Source organism: Larus michahellis, chromosome 4, assembly GCF_964199755.1.
Source record: "Larus michahellis chromosome 4, bLarMic1.1, whole genome shotgun sequence".
Lineage (NCBI taxonomy): Eukaryota > Metazoa > Chordata > Aves > Charadriiformes > Laridae > Larus > Larus michahellis.
In genome coordinates this window covers 22,290,719-22,312,760 of record NC_133899.1, presented here as the reverse complement: position 1 = coordinate 22,312,760, position 22,042 = coordinate 22,290,719, and the positions used below count along the sequence as shown (strand labels likewise).

The window sequence follows — 22,042 nt, the reverse complement described above, 5'->3', positions numbered from 1 at the left end:
CCACAGGCGTGGCCATGGGGAGGCAGAGTCCCCGCGAGTGGCACAGCCTGGCCGTCACCCCTCTGGCAGGGAAGCCTGGACGTCCCTTCACTCTGCGTGGCACTGGGGAACGCCTCTCCCGGAGCTCCCGGCAGCTTTAGCATGGCTTTCTCATTAACCTTTAATGAGAACAAACGAGCTGGCATGGGCCCTCGCTGCGGGCGCCTTGCCTGGCCGTGTGCCGGGCAGCGGCTCCGCATGGCTGCCAGCGCGGCGCAGGCTTTGCGGAAGGCTAGTGGGTCCCAGGGCGGTGCTGGGAGCCACGCTTTCCCCCAAGGAGAAGCAGCAAGGGGTGAAAAGCCGGGCAGTGACCCCCTGCCCTCAGCAGCTGCCGGGTCGGGACTTGAGGGCTGGCATGGAGATGGGTCCCTCCTCACCATGCTTTGTGGTGAGCCGGGCTGCTGGCTCCCCTCCATGCCCATGACATTGGCATGGAGGCTGCAGGCAGGTGGGCGGCAAAATGCCTCTATTTGCCAGTCCTGGGGTGGTTTTTTCTCAGCTGCTGCTCGCGGCCAGACCGGTCTCACCAGCTCTCGCCCCAGCTGCTTTCCCAGTGGGGCTGGCGCTGGGTACCCGCCTGGGCACCAACCCAGGCACCCACCCGGACACCAGAACGAGAGGGTGCCCTGGGGCGCAGCGCTCTTTAGTGGCACCGCTGCAAGACCCAGCTCGCCAAGCCTGGCTGTGGCTGGCCCCGGCGCCACAAGCATGCGTGCCCGCAGTGGGGGAGCCATGCCACCCCACAAGGGAGCCGCAGATGCTTCTCCTTCCCTGCAGTGTCCCTGTCCCATCCTGTGCAGGGACCAGCAAGGAGGGGACCAGCTCCGGGCCGGGGAAGCAGCCCCGCAAGTGGCTCACCCTCTAGGGAGGGGGTGAGCTGTGTCCGGGAGCACCCTATCTCTGTAAGCACCCCCACAAGACTCTGTCCCAATGCTTTTCCTCCCGAACCTGGCCTGACCTCGCTCTAAAAGCAGCAGCAAACAGGAAAGGAGCCTGGGAGGGAGGTGTCTCTTCCTGCCCCGGTGACGTGGTGATGGCAGCCGGTCCCAGCCTGGATTGGGCTGGCTGCTCCAGCCTCCTCCGTCTGAGCTGGAGGGGGGGTGACTCAGGACCAGGACCCCATGGCGGGGGGTCCCATCTGTGCCAGAATCCCTCTGGTCGTTTAGGACATCCCTGTGCTTTCTGCCAGTGAGTTGTGGGGCCGGGAGGTGCCGCTGGGGTTGGCATGGGGGGGGGCAGGTGGCTCTGCCACACTGCCCCGTGGGAGCGCGACCTCCGCGGGAAGCGGGGCATCCTTGGTTCCCACATGGGAATGGCAGCCAGCATTTTGGAAAGCCGGCCCCTTCGAGGTTTTGGAGACCCAGGCAACACAAGCTGGGGACATCTGAGCAAGGAAACCCTTTTCCCAGCGGCTCTTAGGTGTTGTTGCGTGCCCACGGACGGGGTGCCCATGGACAGGGTGCCCACATGGATGCGTGCCGTGGGAAGCCTGTAGCAAAGCCATGGCGGTTTTGTGTATATAAATATATTTTTTAAAAAAGCAACGCAGACGCGAGCAGCAGGGCTGCCGGGACCGCTCCCCGCAGTGGTGCGAGCGTCGGCTGCCCGCTCTGCCCACGGCTTTGTGGCTGCCCGCAGCGGAGCCGGCGGGGATGGGGGCGAGGGACGGTGCCTGGAGCATCCCCACCCTGGAGCAGGGATGAGCTTGGGGCCAGCGGTGCGTTGGGCTGGGCGGTGTGTGCTCCCTGGCTCGTGGCCTGCCCTGGCTGCCGGAGGGAAGGGGTGCTCCGCAGGGAGCAGTCTTGCGGGGGGGTTGGCGTGAGGCTGACAGGGCTGGCAGGGGACGCTGCGGTGCCCGGCGCAGGCTGCGGTCCTGAGTTTGCACCGTGGTGACCCGCGGTGTGGTCCCCTCCCCTGTGTGCCTCAGTTTCCTCAGGGGGGTGGTGGGGAGGGGAGGATGGGGACCGAGCCGTGCCGTCCCTGCTCCTGGGGCAGCCGGCGCTGGTGGGGTCCCCCTCCTTCTGAGGGGTTCGGGCGTCCTTCTGTCCTCCTGTCCTCCGTCCTGCCGTCCCCAGCCCTTGAGTCTCGTCCAGGGCTACGGCGCTGGGCAGTGATGTCAGCCCAGGGGAAGTGTGGGAGGAGACTGCTGCCCGGGGGGAGCCCTCCCGGCCCCAGCCCCCACACACAGGCGGACGACGGACGGACGGCATGAGAGAGCAACAGCCGCCCGCGCTGCACGGGACGCCGACCCCAGCCCGAGGGGGACGTGCTGCCACAGCCCGCCATGAACGGCAAACCAAAAGGTACCGAGCGCCGGCAGCACCGGAGCCCCCGGCAAACACTGTTAATTTGGGGACCTCCAGCTGTTTGAGACTCTCGGGGTGACGCCATCAGGCAAGCTGGGGGGGGTTGTGGGCAAGCAGCTTCCCTGGGAGGAGAGCTCTCCCTGCCAGGGGCACTAGGGACATGGGTACTCGCCGCTTGCAAGGGACACGGTTGTCACTGCGCTGTGCAGTGACGAGGTGTCAGGACGGGGTGTCTATGGCAGGATAGGACCCGCCAGCTGCCCAGCCTTGCCATTGCCCATGCTGAGACCTGGGCCCTGCATCTCGAGGCAGGAGAGGGGCCACGGCTGCCCTCCGCTCCCCGGTGATGCGCCCCAGACATCACGGCAGCGCAGCTTTCCTCGGCAAATTGTTTTTTTCCCCCTTGTACCTGCCGCATCTTGTGCTAACAAGGACAAGCAGAGCCCGGCTCCGGGTTGAGCGTCCCTGGCACGGTGGCCTCAGGGGACTTGAGCAGAACGGAGGGTCCTGGGGCTGCCCTCGCGCACAGGGGCCAACTTGCCTGGGCAGGATTTGGGGTGGGGGGAAGTTACTGGTAGCCATCCTGGAGGTGAGCAGGTAGGGGCAAAGGTGGCATGTGGGACCTTCTCAAGGTTATGCCAACCCCAGGTGGATCCTTCCAGAGGATGTCAGCGGCTCTGAGAGGGGTCACAGCCCACTCTGGTGCCCCTGGGCAGGCTGCAGTCTCATCTAGCAGGGCATGGAGGTGAGCTATGGCCCTCAGGCCTCCAAAGCCGTGGGCATCCTGGCTGGGTGCTGGGTCTGTGCCTTTGGTGGTGGGGGACCCGCTTCACTGGGACCCTGGTGGCCCTGGGCTGGCTCTCAGGAGCCATCCTAGAAAAAAAGTTGGGCTTGAGCTCAGCCAGGCACTGGGGAAAACCCCCTGGCCCCAGCGGTGGCTACCTCCCTGGGTCCCAGTTTGGAGCTTTCATCCCCTTCTGGCTGCGAACTGGGAGCCGGTGGGATGGGTGGCGGGGTGGGCGGCTGCGAGCCCCTCCCTGGGGAGCCAGCCGTGAGTGTCTGCCTGCGCTGTGCCCTGCCCTGCCCTTCCTCGGGGATACTCCACAGGGTAAATAAGCACTTCCTCCAATTCTTCCCATTCGCAGCTCCTTCCCTTTCCTGCTGCCCTCCCACTCTGGCCCAAGGAGCCAGCCGGCCTCCCGCGGCCCTGAGGGTGGATACAGCCACCGTGTCCCCGCCGCCATGAGCACCCGGCACCCATCAAACCCCCAAACCGCCATCCCCTGCTCCTGCCGCCTTACAGCTGGGAATTTCTCTCCTGGGTGAGCCATGGGGAGCCAGGATGCTGTTCACTAGCTCATCCACAACTCCCAAAAAACTCCAGTCCCCCTCCTCGCTGGGCATGGGGGGCAAGGTGTTGGGGGGTCCTGCCTGCCTGGAGGAGAGGCAGAGCATGGAGGAGGTCAGGGAAGAGGCGTCCCAGGCTCCCTGTGACCAAGGCGGCATGGCGTCGGTCCCCGGATGCTCCCATCCTGTGTGTTGGGGAGGGACAAGAGGCGATGGGAGGGAAGAGCTGCTCCAGCCCACGCCGGGAGCCGGCCAAGGGCCGTCCCGGGGCCGGAAGGGGCCGGGGATGGGGGGGGAGCTGGGGTACGGGCTTGGGTTAGGGCCGCGGGGATGCAGCTGTGCAAACAAGGATGCAGCGCCTGGGCCGGAGGGAGCCGTGCCAAGGGGCTGAGTTCGCAGGCTCCCGAGGTCGCCCCCGCCGTGCGCCCAAGGGTGCCAGGGTGGGAGGAGGGGGGTCATGCTGCTGGCGTGGGGTGGGGGGACCCCCCGCTTGCCACAGATGCCGAGGACAGGATGGACCGTCCCGTGGCCATCACGCCGTGGGGGCCACCGGTACCCCGCTGTGCCCAGGGAGGTGGCCGCAGTGCCATTGGTATGGGGACCACAGCCCAGCCCTGCCAGCCCCTCCTGGGGAAGCCCGTCGGGGGGCTGTGGGTGCTGCTGGCTGGTGGTGGGTGCTGCTCCCTGGGGTGCTGGGTCGGCCACCCTGGGTGGGGTGACACCCTGGGTGTCGCTGGCCTCCAGTAAGTGACATCATTACTGGAGATGGTGGTCGGAGCACCCCCAGCTGCCAGGGCTGTGCGGCTGGGGGGGTTTGGGGGGAGCCAGTTTGGGGCGTCTCCGACCAGGGCAGCGTTGATAAACCCGCCGGAGCGACCTGAGGCTGGTGTCTGAGTGTCGGAAACAGAAACCAGCTGGGACCAACCCAGCCGGTCGGACTGCCCCCTCCGCTGCTCCGACCAGCATTCTTGGGATCCCAATCATCTCCAGAGCACCGGGCGTCGAGCAAGGAGTGAGCTGGCGGCCGGGCTGGAGAGCCCCGAGGTGGGCTCCGGCACCCCCCGGCCACGCCGCCCACCCAGCTGCTCACATCTGGCTGCTCTGCCTTCTCGGCCACTGCCCGTGGGCAGCGCTGGCCGGGGACGGACGGACGGACAGACGGACTGATTCCCAGGATTGCATTTGTTACGCTGGGAGAGCTGCTGGCAGTCTGCGGCGCAGGCACGGCAAGGTGAAAAGCTTGGTCGGGAGGTTGCTTCGTTAGCACTGAAGCTCTAATTAAGGGCAGGGGGTGGTGGGGTTGGCAGGGACTGGACCACTGGGGACAAGACCTTCAGGGCAGGACCCCCATGGCTCCTTCTCGGGAGAGGGAGGGACGTGCTTTGGGCTCAGCCCGTGGCAGGGACATGAGCACGCCAGTGCTGTGCCCGGTGCCAGCCTCCTGGTAAGCCTGGCGCAGGGCTCAGCACCCTGGGTGAGATGCGGCGGCCGATGGCCCCTTCCAAGCGTGCCCCGGGCTCTGCTCCGCCGTGGTACCAGGTACCTCTTATCTCGGTAATGTCAGGAATGCACCACGCCGGGGTTTTTTTCCTCCGCTGTTGAGCCAAGCGTGCCAGGAGCGGAGACCCCCCCACCCTGCCTGCCCTACCTCACGCAGGCAGCGCTGCCCTCCGGCACCCTGCTGGCTGCCCGCCTGTGCCGGGCTCCAGCATCCTTGGGGCTCCCGGGGCATCAGCTCCGCAAACCAGGGTACGGTGTCCCCCCTCCTTGAAGTGGGTTTGGGGTCCTGGCAGAGGAGCTGGGCTGCAGGGTGCCAGGCTGGGGACACAGGGTGCCACGGCAGACAGACTGACGCTGGCAGGAGCTGCCAGTGCCCGAGGCCAGGCACTGGGCTGGCTGGCAGCAAGTGCTGGGGCTGCGCTGTCCCTTCGACTCAGGTCTGCACCCATCCTGACGGCAATCTGGCCTCGTGGTGCAGTGCATTGCAGCCGGTGTTTGGGGGGAGAGCTGGGTCCCTGGGCTGGAGCGCAGGGACGTGGTGCTGCCAGCGGCCACCACTCACGGCACTGCTCCCCGTGCCAGTGCAGGAGCCTCGGGTGGCTGCTGGAGCCTGTGAGGGGTCTGGGTGAGTGGCTGGGCATCACTCTGACTCTCCGGGGGAGTTGTGCTGGGGCTTTGGTCTCCCACAGCACCTCCAGCATCCTTCTCCCCTGTGATGCGACCAGCATCCTTCTCCCCCACAGCACCCTCAGCATCCTTCTCCCCCAGAGCATCCTTCTTCCCGTGATGCCTTCAGCATCCTTCTCCCCTGCAGCACCCTCAGCATCCTTCTCCCCCAGAGCATCCTTCTCCCCGTGATGCCTTCAGCATCCTTCTCCCCCGCAGCACCCTCAGCATCCTTCTCCCCCGCAGCATCCTTCTCCCCGTGATGCCTTCAGCATTTCTCCCCCGCAGCACTCTCAGCATCCTTCTCCCCCGCAGCATCCTTCTCCCCGTGATGCCTTCAGCATCCTTCTCCCCCGCAGCACCCTCAGCATCCTTCTCCCCCGCAGCATCCTTCTCCCCGTGATGCCTTCAGCATCTTTCTCCCCCGCAGCACCCTCAGCATCCTTCTCCTCCGCAGCATCCTTCTCCCCCTGTGATGCCCTCTGCATCCTTCTTCACAGTGCAGGCTCCTGCCTGGGTGACCCTCCTTATAGCCCCCCTGCCATGCTCCCATATGGCAACGTGGGCTGGAGAAGGATGGGTTGGCAGGGCTGTGCTCACCCCATAGGAGCTGTGACCTGCCCCACATGTGGAGAGCCCCATGGTAGGGGTGCTGGGTGCTTTCCCTATAGGTGAGCCATTGTCACGCCCAGCTGGGGCAGCAAGTGCTGGTGTCATGGGCCTTGCTCGCTCAGTGCGGGGCAGATTAAACAGCCCTGCAGGGGGTAATCTGCCCAGGCCTTGCAGGTCAGCCGGGCTGCTAGGGATTACAGCTCCTCCTAATGAGCTTAATTGGGACAGTGTTGTCCTGGAAACTGGAGGGACTGGCACCGAGATAACGTCGAGGCGGTAGCACCCACAGAGTAGCTCTGTGATCCTGGGCTGGGACGCCAGTGCCCGGAGGGAGACCAGATGGACCTGCTGCGTCCCGGCTCCGTTGGGATGGAGGTTATCGGCGGTGGCTGGCTCTGATTCCAAACGGCTCCGGCTCATCCCAAGCGCTGCGAATGCCTGGCCCCAGCCTGGTGTGCGGGGCGGTGATGGCATGGCTGCGGGGTGGCGGGGAGCACAGCGCCGGGGGGATCCCTGCCGATGGCCCAGCAGGTGCGTGCCATGCCGGGATGGTTCAAGCTGGGATCATCATCTGGGAAGGAGTGGGAATGGTGGCGATGCGGGGGGAGCCCTAGCGGTGTCTGTGTCCCTGTGCCATCCCTGGTGCTGCTGGGGCCGGGGACTTGCTGATGGCTGTGCTGGGGCAGAAGGAAAGGCAGAGTAAGCCCCTTAGGGAGTGGGGAGGTGGCTCTGTCTGGGGTTAGCTTGGCCCCATCTACCAGCCGGAGAAGCTGTGCATCCATGGGGCCCTGCTTAGCCTTCCCCGGCAGGGTCCATGACCGCCGGGCACCGTGTGGGCTCATCCCCGGCAGCTCCTGGCTCCCCAGCCCACAGCTCAGCTCTGGGGGCTGGCGGGGACAGAGGGACCGAGTTGGCATCGGTGATGGCCGGGGTGAAGTGGAGCATCCAGCAGCCTCTGCCCTGCTTCTGCGGCTGCCCTGCGGGCTGGGTTCCCCCGTGTGCCCTGCTGGCACTGCTGGGGGTGGCAGGGCCAGGAGGAGCCCCGGGCTCCCCTGTTCTTGTCTTGTCTCTTGGGCTCCTCCCTTGCTGAGCCCCCAACCAGGGCTGCGGCGATGCTCCCTGTGACATGGGGTGGCAGCTGGGTCAGGGCCCCAAGACTCAGAAATCTGCTCTGCCCTGGCTGACATCAACTGCACCAGCCACTGCGGGGACAGGCGGGTACCGGCAGCTGGTTCGGGGCTCCTGGCATCGTCTCTGGCATTGCCACGATCAGAGGGCATGGCTGCGGTGGCCGTGGGGCTGGACACGTGCTGCCTGCGCGGACCTTCCAGGGTCCAGCAGGGAATGGCTCGGCCTTTCCTTCCCCGACGCAGAGCTCCTGGCAAAGCCGGGGACTTTCCAAAGCGCTTTGTTGTCCACGGGTTTCCCTCCTGATTGCCGGAGCGAGCGGAAGCCAGCGCAGAGACAGCGAAGGGCTGGGCAGCCAGCTCCGGCTCCGCGCCCTTCCTGCTCCTGCAGCGGCGTGGCACGGGCGACAGCGGGACATGGGATGAGACGGTTCAGGAGGAGGTGGCTGGGCTGGGGCACAGCGGGGGATTTGCCATGGTCGTGTGCAGGAAGGGCCACAGTAGGCATTGGGCATCAGCCCCTTCCTTTGGCTCCCGGGGGATCAAGCTGGGGCGCGTCCGTCTGTCTGTCCTCGCTGAGTGGTCGCAGTGTCCGGAGCTCTGCTTCACCCAGGGCAGGGCACCAACCCTGTTGCTGGGGACAGTGTGGGACCTGCGACCCTGGTGCCACCGGGAGCATCTTTGGGCTGAGTGGGAGGGAAGGCTCCCAGCCCTGGCCCTTGGGTGCCGTTCCTGTCTGGGTGTCGGTGGCAGCCCTGCCTGCGTGTGTTTTCCCACCCCGCTGCTGCTGACCCCGCTCTCTCATGTCCCCCAGGGAGGCCCTCCAGGTCACACTCAACGATGTCACTGTCTGTGCGCCCGCAGCGCCGAGTCCTCGTCACCAAGATCAATAGAAGCCAGTCCTTCGCCGGAGTGAACTCGACAGCCGACCGGCCTTTCAGGTAGGAGATGGGTGCTCATGCTGCGGGCCATGAGGGACAGGGACAGGCTTGGGCGTGGTGGCGGGACCTGCTGTGCATCCCGAGGCACTTTCCCAACCCGCTGTCCTGGCATCTCCCTCAGGGACCTTTGTGGTACCCAGGGGATGTCACAGGGGAGGCTGTAGGGAGCATGGAGATGGGAGACATCACCCCAACCCTCTGCTGTGCTGTGTCCCAGGGTGGGTGAGGACCCTGCAACCCCGTGGCTGCTGCCACCAGAGTATGGAGGGGGCAGGTGTAACTCACCCTCGTTCTTCAGCCAGCTTTTAAGAGCTTCCGTGTGACCATCTCATCATGGTTAATGGGTGCGGTGAAGGAGCTGAGGTAGCTTTGAAGCATTGTGTCTCGACGGCCTTGACGTCCTGCGGCGGCTGGTTTTGGGGTTTGAGGGTTGGCGTGAATCAGGGTTTCCTCCGGGTCATTTCAAACCTGTGGCTGAAAGGTTTTATTGGCTGCCCATCCACTGCGTTGCGAGGAGCAGCCGTTCCCTACTCATCCTCTCTGGCCGCTGGTGATGTTATGGTCCCATCATACCCTTCCTCCTCCTCTCTGCTGAACCTCACGGCGGTGAGAGTCACCCCACGCGCTGCTCGTCCCTGCCACCCTCCTCCGCACCGTCCCTAGCTCCTGGCTACCCTGTTGCAGCTGGTTCTCAGGACATGGGCACGCCATAGCTTTGGGCTACAGGACTTTAATGCTCTCAATCCCTTTTCCCAGCACCCAGCCAGGCTCCTGACTTCCCAGTGCATCCACTGGTGCTGGGGGAGAGACATCGCTCAGCCAAAGGGCTGGGGAGAGTAGTGCCAAGCTGCCTTGCCAGGCTATGGGCACCTTTGCTGGGTGGGCACAAGCCCAGGTAGAACGTCCCCATGGCTGGAAGCAGACCTCCAGCCCTGCTTGGCTCTTGTGCCCAGCTCCTGTCCAGCCTCTGGGCCAAGCGAAGTTCTCCAGGCCACCAGCACGTCACTGGGTCAAGGGGTGCCAGAGGAACTCGCCTGGGGACAGGGAAGAGGGAAGACTTTTGGATGCCCGCAGCCAAGTGGCTGGTGGAGAGATGCTTGTGGGAGATGCCTCCAGGGGTCCTGGAGGACGGGAATGAGGACAGATGGTGGAAATCAAGCGCTTACCCATCACTCTGGCTTGGAAGGAGGCCAAGACATTCATTTTCCCCCACCAATGATTCGGGGAAGTCTTTCGGCCACTCCTGCAAAGAGCGGCACAGGATGGGAGGTCCGTCCCGGGGCTGGGAACTGAGGAGCCTGTGGTGTCTCCCGGGCGCCGGTGGCGCGACGATGCGTTGGAAGGAGGAAGGGAAGAGCCGGTCTGAGCGGGGCGTTGCTTGCTGGGCTGGGGAGCTGCTCCATTGCACAAGGCAGGAAGGGTGGTGTTCGCGTCCTGGGTGCTGGGTCGGCATCCCTTCAGGTCGGCCGGGGGAGGTCCCCAAGGTGGCGGTGGGGCAGGTGGAGACAACGGGTAGCCGGCAGCTCCATACGGTGGGTTTGGTGACATCTGGAGAGGCGTAGCATCAGTGAGGATGTCCCTGCCCCGTGTTGCTGCACTGTGGGATGGGGTGCTTGTCCCTAGGATGCTCCCATGCTGGGGTCCTTGCCTGTCCCTGGGAGCACACGGTGGCGGGACAGCAAGCCTGTGGCTTGTGTCACCTTGACACAGTGCCCAGACTACAGGGAGCATCTCCATGCTCCTGGCAACTTGGGGTGCTGGGGATGGAGCAGAGCGTGACCCTTTTGGAGGGTGGCTGGGGGTGGAGATGTCCCCACAGGCACTCCAGGAACACAGCTTGGCTGCTGCTGGTGCCAGCTCCGTTTGCCTTTGCTCCCCCCGACTGGCGCCTGGGACCCCCAGACCACCGCAGAGGCTACCTCAGCATCTCGGACCCTGCTGGGATGGGGTTACCTCCTTGCTCTTCACCACCAGCTTTGTGGGTCTCTCCTTATCCTTCCCATGGCTTTGGGGCAGCCAAATGCATCGAGGGGGCTGCGGACACCCGGGGCAGGCGGCACTGCCCAGCCTTATGTCCCCCTCTCGCCCGGCCCCGCTGGCTGGTTAGACTGGCTGCTGGGGAGTCCTGGGAGAGGCAGACAGGTCCGGGCGGACCTGGCCTCCATCCTAGACCTCCAGACAGAGTCCCCGGCAGGCTGGGGCACCCAGGCTGATCCCGGTGCTGTGTGCTGACCCCGGCCGCCCTGGGTTTGCCTTCCTCTCTCCCCAGGAACCTCTCGCCCTTCACCCCCACCGTCTCCCGCAAGACTGGCTCCAGGGTCAGTAGGATGTTCTCAATGTCCCACAAATCCCCACCACCCAAGGTGCCTCAGCCCAACCGCCTGGACGAGGTGTACGAAGCTCTCAAGAAGGGCCTGACGTAAGTGCTGGGGCTCCCCATGGCTGGGTGGTTGGAGGCAGGGAGCCCCGAGGGGCACGGGGACAGCTTGCTGTGTGGGTTGGGGTTGGCAGCTCTCTCCTCTCACCAGGCAGGGCCATGCCGGGTCTCCTGAGCACAGTGCCTCAGCGTCCCAGAGCTGCGTGGGGTCCTGCATCCCACCACGTCCCACGTAGAGGCGCTTGTGGGCTCCCTTGCCTGGGTGCTGGAGCGGGAATGCGGGGCCACGTGTACTGGGTGGGTGTGGGCTGTGGGTGGCAGGAGCCCTGGGCAAGGTGTCCCAGCCTGACCCCTGTGGTGTCGTTGCCCACAGAGCCTACCTGGAGGTGCACCAGCTGGAACTGGAGAAGCTCAGCACCCAGATCCGTGAGTCCAAGAGGAATTCACGCTTGGTGAGTGTTGCTGGGAAGAACCTTCCGGGGAGCAATGCTTTGGGGCAGACGGCTGGGGTTGTGGGCACAGCTGGGGCAGCTCATGGTCCACCTGTGCCCCGGGGCAGACCTGCTTCTGTAGGGACATCAGGGGCCAGCCTGGGCTCTGGTGCTGGGCTGCACGGGGCTCCTGTCCTACTGTCATGCACTCCCCAGCCCCGTCTGGGTGCTGCATGTCCCCGCCAACGTGCTACGGGTGGTGGCTGTGCGATGTACTGGGTCTCCTTGGGTGGGCAGAGCTGGCTTTGTGCTGCGTCTTATCCCTCTCCTCTCTCCTCCAGGGCTTTCTCTACGATCTGGATAAGGTAAGCGGGACCCGTGCCCTGTCCCCCTTGTCTCCCCCATCCTTGGGCCAGGGATGTGCTACTGCCAGCCCCTTCCCCACTTGCCTGTCCCCCGTCCCCTGCGCGACAGAGCGCCTGCGGGGTGGGATGGGGGCTCTGCGGGCAGGCTGGGTCTGGGCAGGGGACGAAGCAGAGACAGACAGGGGCTTGTAGCCTGCTTCTTGCAAACAAAAGCTGTGGTTGGGGAGTGCTGAGCCTGGGTTAGCTCTGAGTTAGCCCCGGAACCTCGTGTGTCTCCTGGGGGACCCTCTGGAGCAGGGGAGGCTGGAGGATGCTGCAGTGCGTGGGTGCAAGCGTAGCCTCTGCTCCGGTCACTGCCGGCTGCCACCCCACACCTCCCAGGCTGGGCTGGTGACCACGATCTGTCCCAGCCACAGCCTTGGCACGCAGCAGGGCGCATCCTGCCCGGCGGCTTCTCTCCGGAGGGCTTGGGCTGCCTCTCATGCCGTCTTCTCTGCTTTTCCAGCAAGTGAAGTCGATCGAGCGCTTCCTGCGTCGCCTGGAGTTTCATGCTAGCAAGGTGAGAGCTGGGGAGCAGGGTCACCTTGGGGCTCCCTGGGTGCAGTGCTGGGATGGCAGTGCCATCCCCTGCCCTGCCCCTCACTGTAGCCTGGGCCTGTCCTTCCAGATAGATGAGCTCTACGAGGCTTATTGCATCCAGCGGCGGCTCCGGGATGGAGCCCACAACATGGTCAAGGCTTACAGCACGGGCTCGCCGGGCAGCCGGGAGGCACGCGAGAGCCTGGCCGAGGCCAGCAAGGGCTACAAGGAGTACACGGAGGTGAGGCAGCCGGCTGGAGTGGGCTGGCAGGGTGCTGGGTCCCGTGGATGGCTGCTGATGGGTGCCGTCCGTCCGTCTGTCCACAGAACATGTGCCTGTTGGAGAACGAGCTGGAGAGCCAGCTGGGCGAGTTCCACGTCCGGATGAAAGGTAACGCGTCCCGCTCCATCCCTGCCCTGCCGCCTTGCCTGCCTGCTGCCTGCTGACGCCCCTCTGCCCTCTCTTGCAGGACTGGCAGGCTTTGCCCGGCTCTGTGCTGGTGACCAGTACGAGGTTGGTGGGACTCTACGGGTTGGGATCTGCTCTTCTCCTCTGGTTCTTGGGGTGCCTGGGGGGTGTAGGTGGGCGCTGGCGTGGAAGCATGTTGCAGGGTGGTGGTGGGTGGCATGGGTCCCTAGCCATGCCCGGGGATGCGCAGGGAGCACCCACCACCCCAGGGCTGTGTCTCCCCCATACCCACCCCTCTGTGTCCCCAGATCTTCATGAAGTACGGACGGCAGCGGTGGAAGCTGCGGGGGCGCATTGAGGTGAACAGCAAGCAGGTGTGGGACAGCGAGGAAATGGTTTTCTTGCCCCTCGTCACTGAGTTCCTCTCCATCAAGGTACGGTGCAGAAAGGGGCAGGGACCATGTGGGGCCAGCTGCCACCCTGCTTCCCAGCAGGGCTTCCCTGCAGGACCTCACCTAAACCTCACCCAAACCTCACCCTCTCTGGGGTGGGAGGAGGCCATCTGGTGGTGGTGGTGGCATCCTGGCACACAGCATGGATGCGCACAGCATCCACGAAGTCCATGGCTTCACCTTATCCTCTCTTCCTTCTCCTTCCCCAGGTGACGGAGCTAAAGAGCCTGGCCAACCATGTTGTGGTGGGCAACGTGTCCTGCGAGACCAAGGACCTCTTTGCGGCTCTGCCCCAGGTAGTGGCTGTGGATATCAACGACTTGGGCACCCTCAAACTCAGCCTGGAGGTGACCTGGAAGTGAGTACCTCAGCGGGCATTTCTGGTAGCATGTGGCAGGGCTGGGGACACCTGGCGTGGTCTGGCAAGAGGTGGCCCACCCTGGGCTCCCATCCCAAAACTAGGCTGCATTATGGGAAGCCACAGGTTGACCGAATGGCATCCTGGTGTCCTGCTCGCTGCGGAGCAGGGTTGAGACCCCTCCCTGGGCTGGCACACGCCCCTCACCTCCCTGCTCTCCTCCCCAGCCCCTTCGACAAGGACGACCAGCCCTCGGCAGCCAGCACCGTCAACAAGGCCTCCACGGTGAACAAGAGATTCTCCACCTACAACCAGAGCCCGCCCGACACGCCGTCCCTGCGGGAACAGGCTTTCTATGTAAGTGTGACACCGGGCAGGGCTGCTCGGGTGAGGGCTTCCATGCGGGGATGTGTCCAGGCTATGTCCCAGAGGGTGGCACGGCTTGGGGACGGGGGTGGGCAGCTCTTCTCCAGCCGTACGGCCGTGGCTCCCCGGTACTGGCCCCTGCTCCTCCCGCGCTCACAGCTCCTCTTCTCTCTGCCCAAGAGCCCGGGGCGGGCGGCCGACAAGCACGATTGGTCCTTGCTGGACATCTTTCGGGAGACACTCTTCGAGAAGCTGTCTCAGAGCTGCTCCTGCGGCGACGTCTCCTCGGCCGAGCTCGGGAGATGCCCGCAGCAGGGCCGCGTAAGTGCGAGGGCTGGAGCCGGCCAGTAGCTTAGCCCAGCGGTGTGGCCCTCCCGCAGTAGCCGTAGCTCCTTGTCTTCTACTCACTAGCCCTTGCTGATGCCCAGAGGCCTGATCCTGCCAGGCCGGGGTCTGGGGAGACATTTCCCCAAGCTGGGGACGCTCTGTCCGTGCGCCCTCGTGCGAGAGCTGGGCACTAGTGAGTAGAAGGCTTGTCCGTGTCCCTGCACTGGTGGCGTTGGTGTGCTGTGCCGTGGCATTGGCGTGATGCTGGTGGGATGGCGCTGGTGTGACGCTGCCAGCGTGGCACCGGCGTGCTGCTGGCGTGGTGCTGGTGTCACGCTAACACGGCATTGGCGTGGCGCTGGTTCAGTGATGGTGAACCGCTGGCGGGATGTTGGTGTGATGGCCGGTGCTGCGCCCATGAGCTGGTGCCATCCGTGCAGCCATGGCGGGTGGTGTCCTCGGCTCCACACATTGCACTCTGTCATGGCTGCTGTGCACCCCAGGGCTCGGGGGCGTGCGTGGCTGGGCCTGGGGAGTCGGACTACACCCCGGCATGGCTCAGGGTGCAGGGCTGGAAGGGGCAGCCACAGTCGGCCAGGTCCTTGCCACCTGTCCTGCTGTGCCAGGGCATTGTGGCAACTGGCTCTGGTGGTCGCAGTGGCCTCGGTGTCCTCCAGCTTGGCCGGATCCTGCCCCCGGTTGAAGGGAAGGCAGCCAGAGGAGTTGAAGGGGGTGGCAGAAGGGTCTTGGCTGACACCATTTTCCCCCCTCCCCAGAACATGCTGCGGCGCCAGGAGGAGCTGGAGAACGGCACAGCTTGGTCCATCTCCTCCGAGTCCTCGGACGACTCCTCCAGCCCCCAGCTGTCCGGCAGCGCCCGCCATGCCGCGCACAAGCCCATCGTGCAGCCCGAGGTGCAGGCCTCCGCCCCCGCCATTGAGATCTCCTTCTCCCAGCAGCCGGAGGAAGCTGGGGCTGGGGCTGGCGGCGTCTGTGTCCCCCCTGCCGGGAGCCAGCCGGAGGAGCTGGGCAGCCGTAAGAAGGATGCGGTGGCCAACGGGCATGTGCCCTACTCCCGGACTCTGAGCCACATCAGCGAGGCCAGCGTGGATGCCACGATGGAGGCCAAGGCTGTGGAGAGCCCCTGGGAGCCCGCGCCCAGCCTGGAGGACATGGGGACGGGCGAGCAGGATGCGGACCCCCTCCCCGGTGCCCCGGTGGCAGCCGCCGCGGCAGGGCAGGACAGGGGCGCCGAGGCCAAGCCCCGTGCCACCGCGGCGTGGGCCACCACCTGCGAGGTGGAGGCCGGCGGGGATGAGCCGGTGCAGAGCCAGGCGCCGTCACAAGGCAGCTGTGGCACTGGGGTCACGGCGGCGCTGGCGCAAGCCCCCTCGGAGGAGAGGCCCATCCCGGCCCCGCTGCTGGCTGCTGGCGTCCCCGAGGTGCCGCGGGCGAAGGTGGTGGATTCGGGTCTGGAGGAGGCCATTGGCCTCCTGGGCTCGGCCCTGGACGACTATCGGGGGCAGTTCCCGGAGCTGCAGCCCCTCGAGCGGGAGCTCAAGCACCTGGAGGAGATGCTGCTGGTGAGGGGCTCCCAGCAGTGCCTGGGGATGGGGCGGACGGGGCTGTCCCTGCTGGCAGTGCCCAGGGGTGATGGGGACAGGGCTGTCCCTGCTGGCAGTGACCAAGGATGATGGGGATAGGGCCATCCCCTGATGGCAGTGCCCAGGGATGATGGGGATGGGGCCATCCCTGGCTGGTAGTGCCCAGGGATGAGGGTGGCAGGGCCATCCCTGATGGCAGTGCCCAGGGATGATGGGGACGGGGCCATCCCTGATTCCTCTGACTAGGGGGACGGGTCCATCCCTGCTGGCAGTGCCCAGGGACGAGAGCAGCAGAGCCATTCCTGATGGCAGTGCCTGGGGACTAGGGGGACCCGTCCATCCTTGATGGCATGTGGGTGGCAGGGCTGTCTTGGCTGGCGAGGCAGGATCTGATGCCGCCATGCCTTCCTCCGCAGCAGAAGCAGGGCGTCTTCCTCAGCCGAGCCTCCAGCATCAGCCTGACGGTGGAGCATGCGCTGGAGAGCTTCAGCTTCCTCAACACCTCCGACATGGAGGACTCGGAAGGTTCTGAGGAGGAGCCTCTCCAAGACGAGAGGTGCACAGCGGGGCTGGCGGGATGGGGGTGCGGGGCAGGATGTGGCCCTAGAGTAGTTGGGATGGGGGATGCCCAGCTCTTCCCGGGTGCCCAGGCACATTCAGACTGGCCCATCACACCTCAGGGCAGGTCCAGGTCACAAAGCAGCAGGATGTGGCCCTTCTGGTGGCACAATGCTACCCCGCATCTCTCCATGGGGGCTGGGCTAGGGGGCAGCCCCCGTACCCTGTGCCCCCAGGACCTGCTCCTTCACCCAGCCCTGATGCCGTGATGCTTTAGGTCCTACAGAAACTCGGCCCAGCTTTGTCCCTGTGGGTGGGGAAGGGCTGGGTCCAGGTTTCCCACGCTGACCCACTGCCTCGGTCCCTCCCTGGCTTGCAGGAGGGCTGGCAGACCCCGCCGCGGCAGCCGGGCCCCCAGCGCCGGCGAGACGGGGGCAGACGATACCGGTATGTGCAGCGGCTCCGAAGCCAGCACCGACCCCTTGAGCACCGGCAACGAGTTCCTGGACAAGGCCCTGGTGCTTCACCTCAACAACTGCAACCGCCTGCTGCTGGTGAGGATGGGGGCTGGGGCGTGGTGGCAGGAGACCTCCTGGGGAGGGATGCCCTGGGGTGTCCCCCCTCGTGGGGTGTCTCACCGCGGCGTGGATGCTGCGGTGTGGGCGGTGAGCTGCGTCCCTGAGGTCCCCGGTTTGGCCGTGCCTTGCAGAAGCTGGGCACCTTCGGTCCCCTGCGGTGCCGGGAGATGTACGCCCTGGACAGGCTGATGCGGGAGGCGCAAGTGCTGGAGATCGTGTGCCAGCTGACAGAGGAACGAGCGGGAGCCGCCAGCTCTGCCGCCGAAGGTAAAGACACGCAGCCGAGGGGACCATCCTTGCCACCCTGGGGGGCTGCGTGGGGACCGGTCCCCCCTCGCTGGCATGGCTGGGCAGCGAGGGGCTGTGCTGCTGTGCCCCGCTCCGGGGAGGCTTGACAGCGGCTGTCCCCGCAGTGGTGCAGTTCTCGACGCGGAAGGAGGGCGTGCTGCCCCTTTGGGACCGCTGCGTGGAGGTGCCCAACGTCTACACCTGCCCCGTGGAGCGGTTCCTGCAGGCGCTCAGCGCCCAGTACGCAGCACCCATCAGCGAGCGGCACCCCGGCCTGGCCGATGCCGGTGAGTGGGCAAACACCTCTCTCCCAGGGGTGTTTGGGTAGAGGGTTGCCAGCCCCTCTGGGCGACCATGAGTGGGGTGCCAGGAGCCCCGTGGAGGGGTGGCCACAGCTGCCGCGCGCCCTGACCCCGGCCCTTTCCCGCAGTGTGTGTGAAGCTGGTGGAGGACGTGCTGAATCGGCGGCTGCCCCGGCGGCCCGGCGGCGCCCAGGGCGAGCAGGTCACCATCTTCCAGTACTGGAGCCACTTCGAGTCGCTCGGCACCCTGGTGCTTGACACCTACATGATGGAGCTGGCAGAGGAAGGTGGGTGCCCTCCCACCCTCCCTAGACCCTGACATGGGGCGCCGGACCATCCACCATGGGGGTCACCCTGCAGCACCGCCACTGTGCCCTGGGGCATCACCCAGAGGCTCAGCCATCCTTGGGGTGGGCAAGTAGGTCCGATCCAGTGCACGCTGCCTCCCTGAGCGCCCTTGGTCCTTCCCGTAGGTCCCCAGCCTCTTGGCTTGGGTGCCCCAGCAGCCCCATGCGTTGACACCCTATGTGGTGTCCACCTCTGCCCAGTGTGGGTACAGGGTGCCGGGGGATGGGTTCCCTGTGGCATCAGGGGTGTGCGGGCAGTGCCACCGGGCTCCCCGCACCTTGGCTGAGCTGGCGGTTCCCTGTAGCGCTGTTGGCCCAGAACCTCAACTCGGACGACCAGGACGTGGTGCTGCGTGCCCTGAAGCGCATCCCCGAGGGCCGCCTGAAGAAGGAAGGACTGAAGGCGCTGAGCTTGCTTCTCGTGGAAGGCAACAGCAAGGTGGTGAGCGCCGTGTCAGCCCAGCTCCGCAGCCTGGCGGAAAACCCCCGCTTCCGCCAACGGGTACGTGATGGGCAAGCCGGGGACGAGGTGGGCTGGCGCCACGGTCCCCGGGGTGCTGCCCCCCAGCTCTGCTGCGGGTGGTGACACTGACCCCCTCATGTCACCCACCCACATCCCCCAGGCTCTCGTGTGCTACCTGGAGCAGCTGGAGGATGAGGAGGTGCAGACGCGCGTGGCAGGGTGCGCGGCGCTGGGCTGCCTGAAGGTGAGAGGGACGTGGGGAGAAGGCAGCAGAGCTGCATCTTCTGGAGGAAAAGGAATCGCATGTGGCCGGCAAGTCCGGATACACCTGCAGAGCCTCCTGCTCCCAGGAGAGAGGAGCTGGGGGTGCCCCCAACGCGCCGGAGAAGCAGGAAGGGGCAGGGCAGGCAGGGAAATGGGGAGGGAAGGGACGGGACGGGGGACTTTCCTGCGCCGTGGGTTGTGTCCCTGCTTCCGGCCCTGCTCAGCACCTTGTCCCTTCTCCCGCAGGCCAAGGAGAGCATCGAGCAGCTGATTTACCTGTGCCAAACCGACAAGGAGCCTGTGCGGGAGGCAGCCAAGCAGAGCCTGATGCTGTGCGGTGAGTGTCCCACCACTCCTCTCCGCTCCCTCCCCACCCACCGCATCCCGAGCGGCATCTCCAGGTGCCGGCAGCGCCCGCGGGAGAAGGGGGTCCCGGGCTGGTCCCTGCCTAACCCCGCGCACTCTGGCTCATCGTGCCCCAAGCTCTGCCGGGCAAGAGCAAGCGGGCAGCGGGCAACGAGGGCCAGGCATGCTGTGGCCACAGAGCGCTAAGCCTGGTTGTTATTTATTATTTGCTAGATGGCACTGAGAGAACCATCTGAGTGGGTTTCTAGGCCTCCAGATCGCGGCAGCTGCTGCACAGGTTGGGACACGTGAGCCGTCCTCGTCCCTCCCGTCCCCGCTCCTGCCGCTTTGCTCACGAATGTCTCCGTCTTAGAGCCTGTCAGCCATGTCACGTTTTGGAGTCTGTGTGTCTTGGTTGTTCATAGAGCCCATCTCCGTGGCACCCTGGCACTCGTAGACGCCTTGTGTCCCATGTCCCAGCAGATTGTCCATGTCACCACCTCTTGCTGGGGGTGGCCGCTGTGGGCAGATTGGCGAGTGGGGGTGCCGGGTGAAGATCTCAGAGCCAGCTTGTAGCGCAGATGTGTGCCTCCCTGTGTGTGCCCGGGGGGTCCTGGGGAAGCCCTTGGGACTCTACAAGAAAGTTGGAGAGGGACTTTTTACAAAGGCATGTAGCGATAGGCCAAGGGGTGATGGCTTCAAACTGGAAGAGGGGAGATTTGGACGAGATCTCAGGAAGAAATATTTCACTCTGAGGGTGGTGAGCCCCTGGCCCAGGTTGCCCAGAGAAGCTGTGGCTGCCCCATCCCCGGAGGTGTTCAAGGCCAGGCTGGACGGGGCTTGGAGCAACGTGGTGTGGTGGGAGGTGTCCCTGCCCAGGGCAGGGGGTGGCACTGGGTGGGCTTTAAGGTCCCTTCCAACCCAAACCATCCCGTGATTCCCGTGCCAGTGCGTGCAGCTGTTTGAGACGCTGGAGCCGGCACAGCCCCGAGCCCCAGCCCCTTTGGCCCAAGCTGGGCTCTCCCCAGGGCAGCGCTCCGGCAGCCCCGACGTGGGTGATCCCAGCCCCGCGTGGGCACAGGTACAGCAGGCAGCCGAAGAACAGGATTCGCAACATCTGATTCAGGAGCTCTGGGGGTTTTTTGAGCCGGATCCCAGCTGGGACCTGCCCAAGGAGGACAAGAGAGGTCTCACTCCGTGGCCTTAGCACACCAGCTCAGCTCTGCCGGGCAGTAGCCACGTTTCCTTGGAAAATCCAGGGATGGCAGCTGGGGATGGGCAGGGCACAGAGTTTCTGCAGTTGGGTTCACTGACCGCAGTGTGTACTTGCAGGGGAAGATGGTAAATCAGCTCACCGGCGGCTGGAGGAGACCCTGGACAGCCTTCCGAGGATCTTTGCACCAGCCAGCATGGCCAGTACAGCTTTCTGAGATGCCACGCAAAGCCACCCGCCATCCCTCGAGGGCAAAGGCACCGCCAGGCCGCCCGGGCTCGCAGGAAACGGAGCCGTCCAGGACCCAGCGGCTCCGGCTGCGGGCAGCACAGCGCAGTATTCCCCCCGCTGGGCACCGGCCGCAGCCGCACACTGCCTTACGGAGCACCGCTTCCCCCACCACCCACCCCGCGCCGGGTGCCACGTCCCGCACCCTTGGGCAGGGGGGGACCTCGCTGCACATCCCACCCTCTGATCGCTATTTAAAATATACATGGGGGAGCCCACCCTTCCTGTCCCCCCCCCGCCTTCTCCGCCGCTGGGACCGGAGCGGCAGGGAGACGTTGGGATTTCTCTGCCTCCTCTTGCCTTCCTCTCGCTCGTGGGCACATGCCCTTGTCCCGGAAGGACTTGCACTTTGGAAACCACACCGTTTCTTTCCAGGGGAACTGCTGCCCTTTTTGCCACCTGGAGTCCCCAGGACTTAAATAAAGTGAAATATGAGATATTAATATATTCTGCTGGCGTTTCTTCTTTCCAGCTCCACGTGCTCCTGTCCCTCCCCGGCTGTGGCCGTAGGGAGCGTAGCCAGATGTGGCCCCAGCTCTGCTGGGAAGCGCAGGGGAGGGCAGGGGCAGGAGGAGTGACAGAGGGACGGACAGACGGACGGACAGAAGCTGCCACCATTTTTTTTTTTGTTGTTGTTGTTGTCGTCGTCGTTGTTTTATTTTATTTTTTATTTACAGATTTTTGCAGAAAAACAAAAGCAAAAAATTCTTTTCTATAATGTCTCTATAAATCTATATATAATGTAATTACAGAGAACAACTAATTTTGATTTTAAACCAGAAATAAAATAAAATAAAATATAAAACAAACCAAAAAACTTTTACTGAGTGACGGTCTCGCTGTGCGGGTGTTTCTTTGGCTCCGCTGCCCTCGGGGGGGGCAGGGTAAGTTGGGGGTCAGCGTAGCTGGAGGGTGGCACGATGGGGATGACCAGCCCAGGGAGCCACCGAAACCAGGGATGCCCCGGGAACAGCGACAGCGTGGAACGCTGTCGCTGTTCCCGGGGCATCCCTGGTTTCTACTGTCTTCTGTACCTTGGTGCGGTGTCTTGTCACCGAGCTACAATGGATCAAAGACTCACGGAATAGTTGAGGTGGGAAAGGACCTTTGGAGGTCAGCCAGAGCTCAGGACCACACCTGGATGGGTCTTGAGTATCTCCAAGGATGGAGATCGTAGAATAGTTTTGGGTGGGAAGGAACCTTTAAAGGCCATCTAGACCAACCCCCCCCTGCCGTGAGCAGGGACATCTTCAACAAAAGCAGGTGGCTCAGAGCCCCGTCCAACCTGATCCAGGGATGGGGCATCTCCCACCCCTCTGGGCAACCTGAGCCAGCGTCTCACCACCATTCCTTACATCTAGTCTAACTCATCCCTCTTTTAGTTTAAAACCATTAAGCCTTGTCCTATCGCAACTCCTCTGGCCTGCCCGTGCCAGCGCTTGACCATCCTCACAGAAAAAGCTTTTCTGAAGTTGAACTCCAATCCCTGCACTTCAATTTCAGTTTGACGCATTGGGCACCACCAAGGAACATCTGCCTCCATCTTCTTTACCCCTCCCCCCGGGGAATGAATAGACAGGGATAAGACAC

The 22,042-nt window shown here is 64.6% G+C and overlaps 1 protein-coding gene across 11 annotated transcripts in view; it reads left to right on the top strand.

Annotated features, from left to right (window-relative positions):
* RIPOR1 (RHO family interacting cell polarization regulator 1) overlaps window positions 1-21,279 on the top strand; it is a 33,986-nt gene extending 12,707 nt beyond the window's left edge. For 4 of the 11 annotated variants that reach the window (XM_074583370.1, XM_074583371.1, XM_074583369.1 and 1 more), the window contains 21 exons: window positions 8,412-8,538; window positions 10,808-10,957; window positions 11,289-11,367; window positions 11,688-11,711; window positions 12,217-12,270; window positions 12,379-12,531; window positions 12,618-12,681; window positions 12,761-12,804; window positions 13,008-13,133; window positions 13,361-13,509; window positions 13,737-13,866; window positions 14,979-15,785; window positions 16,223-16,362; window positions 16,744-16,918; window positions 17,074-17,209; window positions 17,356-17,517; window positions 17,661-17,819; window positions 18,185-18,381; window positions 18,503-18,586; window positions 18,853-18,943; window positions 20,284-21,279. In XM_074583370.1, the coding sequence (XP_074439471.1) occupies window positions 8,438-8,538; window positions 10,808-10,957; window positions 11,289-11,367; window positions 11,688-11,711; window positions 12,217-12,270; window positions 12,379-12,531; window positions 12,618-12,681; window positions 12,761-12,804; window positions 13,008-13,133; window positions 13,361-13,509; window positions 13,737-13,866; window positions 14,979-15,785; window positions 16,223-16,362; window positions 16,744-16,918; window positions 17,074-17,209; window positions 17,356-17,517; window positions 17,661-17,819; window positions 18,185-18,381; window positions 18,503-18,586; window positions 18,853-18,943; window positions 20,284-20,381 (3,123 nt within the window). In that variant the 5' untranslated portion in view covers window positions 8,412-8,437 and the 3' untranslated portion in view covers window positions 20,382-21,279. Of the gene's footprint in view, window positions 1-2,208; window positions 2,343-4,786; window positions 4,924-8,411; window positions 8,539-10,807; window positions 10,958-11,288; window positions 11,368-11,687; window positions 11,712-12,216; window positions 12,271-12,378; window positions 12,532-12,617; window positions 12,682-12,760; window positions 12,805-13,007; window positions 13,134-13,360; window positions 13,510-13,736; window positions 13,867-14,978; window positions 15,786-16,222; window positions 16,363-16,743; window positions 16,919-17,073; window positions 17,210-17,355; window positions 17,518-17,660; window positions 17,820-18,184; window positions 18,382-18,502; window positions 18,587-18,852; window positions 18,944-19,185; window positions 19,250-20,283 lie in introns of those variants that run through there. The other 7 variants (XM_074583376.1, XM_074583377.1, XM_074583374.1 and 4 more) reach the window with 6 other exon arrangements.
* Window positions 21,280-22,042: the final 763 nt, after the last annotated feature.